Source organism: Primulina huaijiensis, chromosome 15 (assembly GCF_012295235.1).
Source record: "Primulina huaijiensis isolate GDHJ02 chromosome 15, ASM1229523v2, whole genome shotgun sequence".
In the NCBI taxonomy this organism is placed as follows: Eukaryota; Viridiplantae; Streptophyta; class Magnoliopsida; order Lamiales; family Gesneriaceae; genus Primulina; species Primulina huaijiensis.
The window spans coordinates 16,631,848-16,644,572 of record NC_133320.1 but is presented as its reverse complement, the minus strand read 5'-3'; the positions used below and the strand labels follow the sequence as shown (position 1 = coordinate 16,644,572).

The 12,725-nt window shown below is 37.9% G+C and overlaps 1 protein-coding gene across 1 annotated transcript; it reads left to right on the top strand.

Annotated features, from left to right (window-relative positions):
• The first annotated feature begins 538 nt into the window (after positions 1-538).
• Positions 539-9,935, top strand: LOC140959150 (26S proteasome regulatory subunit 8 homolog A-like). Its single transcript, XM_073416944.1, has 9 exons — positions 539-862; positions 5,800-5,897; positions 6,629-6,853; positions 7,583-7,645; positions 7,755-7,918; positions 8,088-8,244; positions 8,398-8,496; positions 8,726-8,836; positions 9,530-9,935. The coding sequence occupies exons 1-9, from the start codon at positions 664-666 to the stop codon at positions 9,668-9,670; spliced, it is 1,257 nt and encodes a 418-aa protein (XP_073273045.1). The 5' UTR covers positions 539-663; the 3' UTR covers positions 9,671-9,935.
• The last annotated feature ends 2,790 nt before the right edge of the window (positions 9,936-12,725 follow it).

Sequence of the window (12,725 nt, the reverse complement as noted above, 5' to 3'; positions counted from 1 at the left end):
TATTTTTAAAGATTTTATTAAAATGTTAAATTTCCTTGACTTATAAAAGTGTTATAATTATGGGAAAGTGGATAGTCAGAGTACAATAATTATCGATTTGGGAGATTTGGGAAGAATGATAATATTACATTTCAACTGTTTTATAATCCCAATAGAGTACTATACCTTATATTATAACGAATAATTGATTAACTATTTTCAAAAAATAATTTAAAAACATAAAGAAAAATATTTAATGTTGTTAAAATGAAATCTTTGTTATTTTTTTTAAAAAATCCAGACAATGGAGGACTGTATAGAGACGAAAATTTTATTTTTCAATTTAAAAAATATTTGTTATAATTAAATCTCGAACATGTGTTCGTTTTTAACGACATAAAAACTATAAATCATTGGGGTTTTTTTTTTTAAAAAGACATATTAAAGCCATTATTTTGAATAATTACAATACTAGTTTAGTTAATTTGATAATATTTTTTAATCTAAAAAAAAACAAAATTGATAATATTTTTAGCATCTTCACTTGAAAAAAATAAAAGAAAAGAAAAAAAAAATTACTGAAAAGACCATAGGCGGCAACGGTGCTACAGGTCCGAGAGGAAATCTGGTCGCGTGAAGAATCCACAGCTACTCTTCGAACCAAAAAGGTGAACGTCATATATAATGGCGACGGCGGCCGTAGAGACTCGAACGGGGGAGAAATCAAAGCAGCATCACCAGCAAGCTGGTACAGGGGCTGGCGGTGGTGAGGGGCTCCGGCAATACTATCAGCAACGTATACAGGATATGCAGCTTCTTGTTCGTCAAAAAGACCACGATCTCCAGCGTCTCGAAGCGCAGCGCAACGACCTTAATGCTCGAGGTCTCCTTTTTCTCTTCTTTGTGAATTTTACGAGGGTTTTTCTTTTGATTGTTATTTTTATCTCTTACCTAGGATTTTGATGCCCCTTTGTTTACTTTATGGGATTAGGTGAATTTACGTGGTCATAATTTCGATATCATGATATTTAAAGTTATAATAGTCGTATTGATTCGAGACAAATGTCTAGGGTTTCTTTGGCTGTTCAATTTTGTTTAGGCTTAGTCAAGTTGCCTCAGTTTTGGTTAGTGTCGTGTTTTGGGAAATTAGTTTGGGGACTGGGAACCTGTCGTGTTCCCGCATAAAGAATCGTGTAACGGGTCTCTTACTAGAGGAAGCCGTGGAATCCAGATTCCACATTGGTTTATTAGACTTCCTTCCTTGCCAACCAATTGTATGAATGTTGGTGAGGCTCGATAGAGAGAACCTCGCGATCTCGGAACACTTTTTGTTGGAAATTTCGATGATGATTTTTATTCAATGCAGGATGAATATAAATACAAAAGAGGCCTAGCTCACCATATCCTAAAGATGAGAACCATCTACCATATCCTAAGGATGAAAAGATAACAAACCCGATCCTAAATACCATATCTTATCAAAATTCAAAGTAAACAGATAAGAAAAAGAATCCTAATCCCTGGGCTTAAAGCGGCCGTGCGTGTGCCCCTTGTGAACCAGAACCTTCAGACTCCCTTGCTGGGCCTGGCCCGCTGTGGTGGTCGTGACATCACCCACCCCCTGAGATCGGTGTTTGTCCGCAAACACAAAAGCTGGAAAACGCTCTGTGAACAATGCCGCATCTTCCCACGAAGCCTCGGCTGGTGACAATACGTGCCAATGAATCAACAACTCTGTTATCCCCTTGTGAACACGCTGGTCGAGTATGGCCTGAGGAGTAGGTAGCTGCTCTCCCGAATGGAGAGAAGGGAGCGTGGGCTCGCATGTTTCTGATTCACGAATTGGCTTCAAGAATGGGACATGGAAAACGGGATGCATTTTGGCGGACTCTAGTAGTTCTAGTTTATAGACAACTGACCCAATATGCTCTAACACCTTAAAAGGCCCATAGAATCGAGGAGATAACTTCCGATTAGCTCGAGCCGATAAGCTTAAGTGGCGATACGACTGGAGTTTCAACAAAACCACATCATTAACATTAAATTGTAATTCCCGGTGATTGTTGTCATATTGCACCTTCATGCGATTTTGTGCATGCAGCAACCATTCTCTAACGTCTCGTAGCACCCTGTCACGAGACAGTAGCGCTTGATCCACAGCCTCGAGGCGAGATATCCCTTGACAATAAGATAAGAGACGAGGCGGTCCCCTCCCATAGATGACCTCAAACGGGAAGGCACGCAACGAAGAATGAAAACTCGTGTTGTAGCAATATTCAGCCCAGGCGATCTGCGAGCAATTCCCCCCACTTCTTCGGGTAGTTGCTTGTAAAACAACATAAATACATCTCCAAAACTCGATTAACAGCCTCCGTTTGTCCATCAGATTGAGGGTGGTATGATGAACTGAAACAAAGCTTGGTCCCAGCAAACAAACAACTGTTTCTAAAAAGAACTCATGAAGGTCACATCCCGATCGCTGACAATGGTCTCGGGTAGGCCATGCAGCTTAAACACATAGTCAAAAAATATGCGGGCCACCGAAACAACAGTATAAGGGTGGGCAATTGCAATTAAATGTGCGTACTTTGAGAAACGGTTTACAACGACGAAGATCACACTTTTTCCATGCGAAGAGGGGAGGCCCTCCACAAAGTACATCGAGATATCTTCCCAGATCTGGTGAGGGATCGGTAGGGGTAGTAGGAGCCCCGCCGGTTAAAAATGCTCAACTTTATTCCCTTGGCAAACAAAGCAAGTGGCCACGAAGTCCTTCACATGTCGTCGCATTCCTGATGCTGCAGTGTAGTGAGCACTATGTGCAAGTGATGTAAATGACTTTCCCATGTAGGACTATAAATCAAGATATCGTCAAAAAACACGAGAACGAATTTCCATAGATAAGCCTGGAAAACATAGTTCATAAGAGCCTGAAATGTGGCCGGTGTGTTGGCGAGACCGAATGGCATAACCAAGAATTCGTAGTGCCCATGGTGTGTTTGGAAAGCTGTCAAGTGAATGCTTCCTGGATCCATGCGAATCTGGTGATAACCTGCTCGCAAATCTAGTTTCGTAAAGAAAGAAGCGCTAAATAATTCATCCAATAGTTCCTCGATGATGGGTATTGGAAACTTGTCCTCGACTGTTTTAGCCTTTAGAGCACGGTAATCAACACAAAACCTCCAAGTTTTATCTGCCTTAGGAACTAGGATGACATGTGAGGAAAAGAGAGATGTACTATGTCGAATAAATCCTTTGGATAACATCTCGGTGCATTGCCTCTCCATTTCATCCTTCTGAGAGTGTGCAAGCGATAAGGCGGACAACAATTGGGCTCGTCCCGTATTCTAGACTGATTTTGTGCCTGAAGTTGCCTGGGGGAAAGGGGTAGGCCCGAAGGCTCCGCAAACAATGCCGAAAATCCGAGAAGAAGACTGTGTAAATCTTGATCCCGTTTCTTCTGTACTTGCATGGTAGCGAGGTGGCCACACCATCTAGGGTGGTCCTTGGTGTTTCCCTGGAGAGTAACTGTCTGCCCATGGGACACAAACGGCATACACATCTTGGCGAAGTCCCATTGAATGGGTCCAAATAGTTGGAGCTAATTGACCCCTAGAAGCGCCCCAAAACCACCCAAGGGAATAATAACGAAATCGATGCAAAACTTTTATTCTCCCAATCCTAGAATGACGTTATTGCAAACTCCCGTGTAGGGAATCCGTCGCCCATTTGCCACCAAGACCCGAAGAGTAGCCTTGCTTTCCATTGAGAGCCCCAAACTCTCAGCCAAGGACTTGTCCGGAAAACAATGTGTGCTGCCAGAATCAATTAAGACGAGCAGTGGGTTGTGTGAGATCGACCCCTTGATCTGCATGGTTTGTGCCCCCTGTGTACCCGTGAGAACATGAATTGAAACCGCTGGCTCTTCTTCATCGACATGGGGGCTCTGGTCATCGCTCTGTGTTGCATCATCCAATGTTTTTATCCAGAACAACCTCTTACATCGATACCTCGGAAGATATAATTCGTCGCAATTATAACACAGTCCTTTCGCCTTTCGTTCTTCCATCTCGGAGCGATTTAACCTCCGGATAAACGGACCCGTTGATTGTTGGGCAGCATTGCGGCGGTTAGTGGGCGTCATACTGGATTGACGCACACCATAGCGCATGTCGTATAACCTTGCGAGGCGCATGGCCTTTGGTAAGTCCAGAGGTAGATGAATGAGGACCTCTGCTGCAATAACCTCATGTAGCCCGCTAATAAAAAGTTCCATCAGTTGGTCTTGTGATAGGTTGGTCGCCCTAGCCAATAATTGCTCGTATTTCTTTTGATAGTCTTCCACGGAACTCGTCTGCTTTAATTTAAATAGTTCTCCCAATTTAGTGCAGCGTGGGATTGGGCCGAAACGTAGGTGGCACTGCTCCTTGAAGTCATTCCAAGTCATGTTGGGGCAGTTATCTCTGACTCTACCTTCAAAAACCATAATTGTGCATCTCCCTCCAAGTGGCACGCTGCGATTCCTGCTCTGTCGTGGGCTGGTGTGTTTGATTTTGGAAGAAAAATTCACAGTGGGTGAGCCACCCGAGCGGTTCGGCCACCCCATCATATCGAGGAAGGTCCAGCCGTGAATGGCGCTGCCTCCGAAGAAAGCTTCTCTTCTATCGGGTATTCCACGACGGGAATCGCTCGAGCCCCTCACGTTACTGTCCATGCCATGATTTTGAATGGATTCTGTTCGAACAGCCGCCATTGAGAGGGATAGCTCTTCCAGTTGCTCTCGAAACCCTTGTTGGATCTGGTCCTATGCCTTCTTGTCCTCTATGTACATTTTCATGAATGCTTCCAGTTGTTTCGAGATGGCCGAGTCACCCATCACACACTGCTCTGATACCACTATGTCGGGTTCTCGCGTAAAGGATCGTGTGATGGGTCTCTTGCTAGAGGAAGCCGTGGAATCCAAATTCCATGTTGGTTTATTAGACTTCCTTCCTTGCCGACCAATTGTATGAATGTTGGTGAGGCTCGATAGAGAGAACCTCGCGATCTCGGAACACTTTTTGTTGGAAATTTCGACGATGATTTTTATTCATCGCAGGATGAATATAAATACAAAAGAGCCCTAGCTCACCATATCCTAAAGATGAAAACCATCTACCATATCCTAAGGATGAAAAGATAACAAACCCGATCCTAAATACCAAATCCTATCAAAATTCAAAGTAAACAGATAATAAAAAGAATCCTAATCCCTGGGCTTAAAGCGGCCGTGCATGTGCCTCTTGTAAACCAGAACCTTCAGACTCCCTTGCTGGGCCTGGCCCGCTGTGGTGGTCGTGACAGAATCTTTGCTCAGTTGACGGAGACATGGAAAGGATATTATATATGGGAGTGAGGGCTAGTGTCTGATAAAGTAGGACTTTGTGAAAAATTGGAATTTTGAAGTCAGGTTGTTGGGGTGGGATGGAATGATAGGGAGATTTTAGCATGATGTATAAATTCATTGATTCAAGAAATACTGGTATCGGTCCTCGATATTATATATTGAAATGACAGAAGCCATTTCTGCATTGCTTTTTTCCTCTGTGTGTCAACTCTGCGAGGAAATGCAATCCTGTTGTACTTGCTAATTGTTAGTATGGTTCCCTTTTGTTCTTATTTATGTCTTGATTAATGGGAATTGAAGCTATGGAATCAATTTAGGTTAGCATGACTAAGGTGACTCAAGGTTATTGGAGAAAACAATCGTTTATGTACAGAAATATGTCATAAATAATTATGGTGCTGAATATGTTCTTAATAAATGTCTTTGGTGTTTAGTGAGATCGCTGAAGGAAGAATTGCAGCTCCTTCAAGAGCCTGGATCTTATGTTGGTGAAGTTGTCAAAGTCATGGGAAAATCAAAGGTTCTTGTCAAGGTTTGTTATCTTTTTGTCTGTTAACAGCATTTTATAATTCATGTGTTTGGGCTTTGCATTAGCTTTACCTTTCAGTCTTTCTGTTCTTACGTTCCCCGATTCCAATTTTATCCCTGTCTAAATGAAGCAGAATGGTTGGTTTAAGTTTATTTTATTCATGATTTTTGTCTGGTGGCATTTTTCTTGTGTTTGTCCTCTTGTTCACCTCGAAAATGATTATCATTCGATGTGAATTGGAGCTCTTATAAGAAAGTTTGAACAAGCTCATCTATTTACTTCCTCATGAATTTCCAAGTGCACAAGAAGTGCCCAAGGTGATGTTCACATAGGAGAGAGGAAAATTTTCTTTGTATGGAATCCTTCCAATCTCTCTCTCTCGCTGAGTGCTTTGAAATTTAGAAATCAGTTTACAAAAATGTAGTTGTTAATCAATATTCACTTCTTCAGGTTGGGAAAGTGGCCATTGAGTTCTGACAGTAATATAATATAAAAGAAACTAAAATAAGATAAACCATTATTTTATTCCTTTAGTTAGGGTAGAAAGAGGACCATCTAGCTTTGTTTCAGTTATTGAATTTTTGTTCCATGCCAGATGTTGATAATTATTGTCATAGATGGGGTTTATACAATGCTCATAAATTTATGAAGGACGTGATGTAAGGTGCGTTTGCTTTTTGAGTCTCTGCCAGATATACGTTAATAATTGATGCTTTTGGTTTATTTTTTCTCAGGTACATCCTGAGGGGAAGTATGTTGTTGACATTGACAAGAACATTGATATCACTAAGATTACACCATCAACAAGAGTTGCTTTGCGTAATGATAGCTATGTGCTCCACTTGATTCTTCCAAGTAAAGTTGATCCGTTGGTGAACCTTATGAAAGTAGAGAAAGTTCCAGACTCCACGTATGACATGATTGGTGGTCTTGACCAGCAAATTAAAGAGATAAAGGAGGTGTTCTTCAAATTCTCTTTTGGTTGTTGATTTATATTGAAAGTTTTATCTTATGTATTTGTTATTGTCAGTATCCTGTAAAATAATTTTCTTTCTAAACCCCTGATTGAGGAATTAAATTTTTATATTTTTTATTTGAGTGTTTTTTAGTGTTACTCTCTTTTCTTGACAGGCACTCGAGTCCCATCTTTTATTGCTGTCACTTTGTTTCTATTGGCCTTTAACTATTTTAATTATTTTCTTTTTTAATAAACGATTTCATTGGTCGATAGAAGAAGACAATCAGGAAATCTTTTTAAAGTGAGATTTCATCGATACACAAAAGTTAATAAAATTCCGATAAGCTGATTTATGATCTTAGTTTTTATTCATTCTTCTTCATCTCTGATTGTTCATTAATAGGAATGGAATTATTTTTGGATTGGGTGAGAGGTTGAAGAATAATGGTTGCTTGTAGTATATGCAAAACCTTATTTGTGTTTTGAAGGAAGCAAGATTCTCATCGTTGCATTGTTTTTGTTAATTTTTTGAATATTTATCAAAATTCAAATGGTAGATTCAGACCGAGTAGGTTTACTTACATTCCCAAGGTTGAAAACTAGGTCTTTTCAAGTGAGCTGGTACTCACAGGAATTTCCGCTGTTGAGTTTTGCTGCAACTATTGCTTAAAGTGATGTCGCATCTGTTATTTAAGTTGTTTTCTTCCCCTGCCCTCTTTTATTTTTATAGGTGATTGAACTCCCTATCAAACATCCTGAATTGTTTGAGAGTCTTGGAATTGCGCAGCCTAAGGTACCATTAGCAATTGGTTTACAGTTCTTTCAACATTTGAAAGTATTTATTAATATTTTTATCTCCTTTAATAGCATTTATAATCTTTTATCTCCTTCAATTGCTGAAGGGAGTCTTGCTATATGGACCTCCTGGCACTGGTAAAACGCTTCTGGCAAGGGCAGTCGCTCATCATACTGACTGCACGTTTATCCGAGTGTCAGGCTCAGAATTAGTACAAAAGTACATTGGAGAAGGCTCTAGGATGGTGAGAGAACTTTTTGTGATGGCCAGGTTTGTTCAAATGGAAAGCATCATTTATATATGGCTTTTTTGCTAACATTCTTCTTAATTTCCTTACGGAGTCAACAATGTTTACTTTTTTCATTGGAGTAGTGGATAAATAGACAATATTTATAACTTTTTCCTCTACATATACTTAGTTATTTTACTTTGTTGGCAGAGAGCATGCTCCATCTATTATCTTTATGGATGAAATTGATAGCATAGGATCTACTCGCATGGAATCTGGAAGCGGCAATGGGGATAGTGAAGTTCAGAGGACTATGCTGGAGCTACTCAACCAGCTTGATGGTTTTGAAGCATCCAATAAGATAAAAGTATGTCCAAGTCCAAGTGTTTTTCGGTTGAATACTTGTTCTCCTTATTTCGTTTTTCTTTTTTGGCGTGCCATAAAATTATTGTCAATTTGATGTAGCTACATTTAAAATCAGAGTTTTGCATTAACTTTTGTGTACGACTGATTTATGCAGGTACTGATGGCTACTAATAGAATTGACATTCTGGACCAAGCTCTACTCAGGCCTGGAAGAATCGATAGGAAAATCGAGTTCCCAAATCCGAATGCAGATGTATGTTTGAATTCAGCACTTCTCCTTAGAAATCTTATGTTCAATCATCACTGTTTTACATTATATATTTCGTCTGTGCTTTCTGCTCTACTTTTCAATCATCCTTGAAACTCATACTGCAAGTTTCTTCTTTCAACTGCTAATTTTGTTTTTATTGGTGCTCTTGAGTTTTGGTACATTGTCGCTGATCCCATTTGACTTCCACATGGCTAACATAATTTCCTTTCAGTCCCGGTTTGACATATTGAAGATACATTCGAGGAAAATGAACATGATGCGTGGAATTGATCTGAAGAAGATTGCCGAGAAAATGAACGGCGCATCTGGTGCAGAACTCAAGGTACGCCTACATTTTTTGTAAATTAATCTTGGTATATATTCAACGCCCTTGAAGTCATCAATAATATGTAGTTTTTTTCCTCAATTACCCTCAACAATATAGTCTTTGGTTATATTTTTTTTGTTACACAATTGGGTCATATAATTGCAAACAGGATTAGTGTTCAAGTATTTTTCAACTAGAATATGATATGCATTTGCTATACCCAGTAAAAGAAGTCTGAAACGTGTTTCCATAGAAGCCAAAACAATCATTATTTTGTGTACAACATACACCATGGTGCAATAATAAATAATAAATGTCTAAAATATTGGAGTACAACAGTTGTGCCTGCCCGATCATGCCTGCGTTTCTTTGATTAAAGCATTGTTTAAATGTATTGTTTGCTCTTATAGTTCTTACCTATCTCTTGTATGCTTATTTTAAAGCTTATAATGAGAAGTTTCCCTTTACATGGACAGAGTCTTTTTTCTCGTATGTATGTTTCCCATAAAAGTTGTAAGGGTACGTTTGGTTATCCTTGTGGTATTAGCAAACATGTTTCCTGAAAATGTATATTTGGGAAATGAATTGGGGAATGTTAGGTATGTTACTTATTTTATAGGAATGATATTTGAAAATTTTACTTTTAGGACATAATTTATAACCCTTAAAAATGAACTAGCATTGCCTGAGAATCTGTTACATTGGCAGGCCGTCTGCACGGAGGCTGGAATGTTTGCTCTGAGAGAGAGGAGGGTTCATGTTACTCAAGAAGACTTTGAGATGGCTGTTGCGAAGGTCATGAAGAAGGAAACTGACAAAAACATGTCCTTGAGGAAGCTTTGGAAGTAGTTTAGCTCGTCTTATTTGGCTACTGAACACAAGTACATGATCGAAAGATCGAACCCATGCTCGGTGAACAATGTCGAACTTGTACTCGATGCATGTTCAAGCATTGTTTCTTTCTCTGTGAACATTCTCTATGGATATCTCTCTTGTTCTCGGGTGTTTTTAGGCGTCGAAATTGACAGGCACTTAATATAAGAAAAGTGCTCATTTGATATACCAGGCAGACGCTATTATTATGTATCCAAACATCTCGGCATTTTATATTTTATTATTATTATTTTAATCAAAATTTCTAATTTCCCCTACAAAATCATGACGTGGGCTGGAAGAGTCAAAATGGCTGGATCAAATTCGACTAGAGCTTGATCTGAATCTAGTATCTGAGGTATTTTACTTTGACAATTATCTATAATACTATGTTTACGTCTGTTCGATGGAGAGGATCTGCGATTTGCTTATTCTCACCGCCGGAAATTATGACTTATGGATTCGTTATGTGATTTATTTTTAAACATAGTCCTCTATATGTTGAAATAGGACAATTTTTTTTTTTAAAAATAGCATACATGTTCAAGTTTTTTTAAAAGAACTTTCCCTTTCTTCAAAGACTAGTTAGTGACTGTGTCATTCGTTTGCAATGAAGTACAATTACTCTTAGGGCGCCCGCATCAAATTGCCGACGATGCTTGTCTTGCGCTAATTGATCTTTTGAGGATGAAGCCTAGACAAGTACAAGGGAAGACATGACATTTACCAAAATCTTAAATTTAGGTTAAAAGAGCTAGTTTATTAAGTTTTGATAAACTTTTCACTACACAATATATTAGTTTTTCTATAATTTAACATATCTTTATTTTTTGTTATTTTCTCTCTCCATCATATTCTTTTATACAAAACTTCTATTAGATCGTCTCATTGATCATTTCGAGAGACGAATCTCCAAACGATCCGACAGATGAAAAATATTAAATTTGTGTGAAAATATTATTTTTTATTGCAAATATGAACCAGGTCGACCATCTCACAGATATACATATCCGTGATTTCGTTTCACAGAAAACCTAATCTCTTTTTTATTATTATTATCTTTGTAATGATATTATCGAGAGTTGATCCAGAGTCAGAAGAAACTGAGATTGAGAGATAAGAAAATGTTTGAGAAATAATATCTTAATGTTTAAGAAATTGGTTTCATTTCCTAAATTTATTGTTCTAACTGTTACTATCTATTTTAAAATTTATTTCACTTGGGAACCATCAAAAGGCACTTTTTGACTTGCCAAAAGTTACTTTTTGATTTTCAAAATTCAAAAATTCCACTAATGACATATAGACACGTAGACTGACATGTCTATCTAATCGGATCATATAAATATTCAGTGTTTATGAAACGTCCACTACTTTTAAACTTTAAAATCCTACTAATGTTTTTTTTGAAACATAAAATTCGAAATTCATATTTAAAATAACTTAACATTTCAGTCATCCAAAATAATTTAACATTTGAAATCTCAAGTGCATAAAAATCCTTAAATCGTTAATTAACCAAAAACCCTACATCGAACTTTAACAAGATCAACTAAACTCGAAATAAAACATGAAAATCCATAATTAAATTATTAACAAGATCTTTAAAACTTTAACTATCAAGCTAATGTGGAAATAAATGTCCATCGGGAGTGTACTGTCGGACTCGATCCACTCAAGCGTCAGCGCCTCCCTCAATCTCATCCTCACCTGCAACATTCAAACTTAGTGAGTTTAATGACTCGGCACGTTCTAAACATCAGTAACAAATAATACATATACAAGCACATGCATTAAATTCATACTTTTATTCAAAATATTCTAGCATAATTTTGTAAGCATAATTTAATCATAAATCGTCAAATCATAAAGCTCTCCATGATTTATCGTTTTGGGGTGATATTTGATCCTTGAAAGTAACTAGTTGTATCATTTGGTTGACTGATTAGTATTAGCTCACCATTGCACTTGGGGACGGGCACTAGGCACCGACATAAAATGGAAATACGATTGTTGGGCTCCCTCTGGGGCCTTCTCCCTCACTATATTCTGAAAAATCATATATCATATCTTTTTGTCACAGTCAATTCACACCCTTCAAAATATTTTTCTTTTTCTTTTTAATCATAAAATATCGTGTCATTTTCACATTCGAAAAATATCATTTTAACATTAAAAATTGCACAACTTTATCATAAATCATAAAATACCATATTTTCACCGTAAATGTTTTAAAATATCATTTAGCATGCGTTATGATTTTTTGGAACACTGCAAGACCTTTCGTACTACCTAGGATGCAAAATGATCATTTTACCCTTGGACTAAAAAATTATCGATTTTGGCTTTTTCTTACTTTTATTGACTCGAGCCTATCCCAAATCATCGTATAAGCTTAAATTTGTCTTCTAATATTTTTCTTAGACGTAAACCCGAGCCTTTCGATTTAATAATTTAATGACTAAACCATGAAGCGTTTTTAACCCAAATAAATTCAAAAATTAATATTTTCTTCACAAATTTTAAACATAAACTTTTCATCCCTAAATATAGCATGACACCTTAAAATAAACCCATAAACATTTCTTAGACATAAAATTAAGCTCCTTAACTAATTTCTCAATTCGTTTTAAAACTTAACCGTATACCCCGGTTTTAACCCGAATCGATTCAAAACTTAATCAAACTTGAACCATAACTTATTAACACCTAACCATACATTATGCAACCCAAATCAAACCATTTAAGACCCTTGGAATAGCTTAGAAATTAGAATGCCTACTGAATTTTCTGCACAATTTATCAAAACCTAGCCCAAGCCAACTTTCAATCCATCGAGCCTAGCCTTTAACCATCATGTCACTATGTACCCATCCTAGGACCTAGAGAACTTACTGGACCAACCTCTACAGCCCTAGCACTTGCAACCTTAAACACGCGCCTCTACAATCCTTAAGCAACCCAAAGAGACGTGCAACCTTTATCCTCTCTTTCCAGCCCTTGCACAGCCCATCTAGAACCATGACTAGAC

Coding starts and splice junctions, on each gene's coding strand:
- LOC140959150 (XM_073416944.1), top strand. CDS start 664: ATGGCGACGGCGGCCGTAGAGACTCGAACGGGGGAGAAATCAAAGCAG. Junction 8,497..8,725: donor TCCCAAATCCGAATGCAGAT/GTATGTTTGAAT, acceptor ATTTCCTTTCAG/TCCCGGTTTGACATATTGAA. Junction 8,837..9,529: donor CATCTGGTGCAGAACTCAAG/GTACGCCTACAT, acceptor TTACATTGGCAG/GCCGTCTGCACGGAGGCTGG.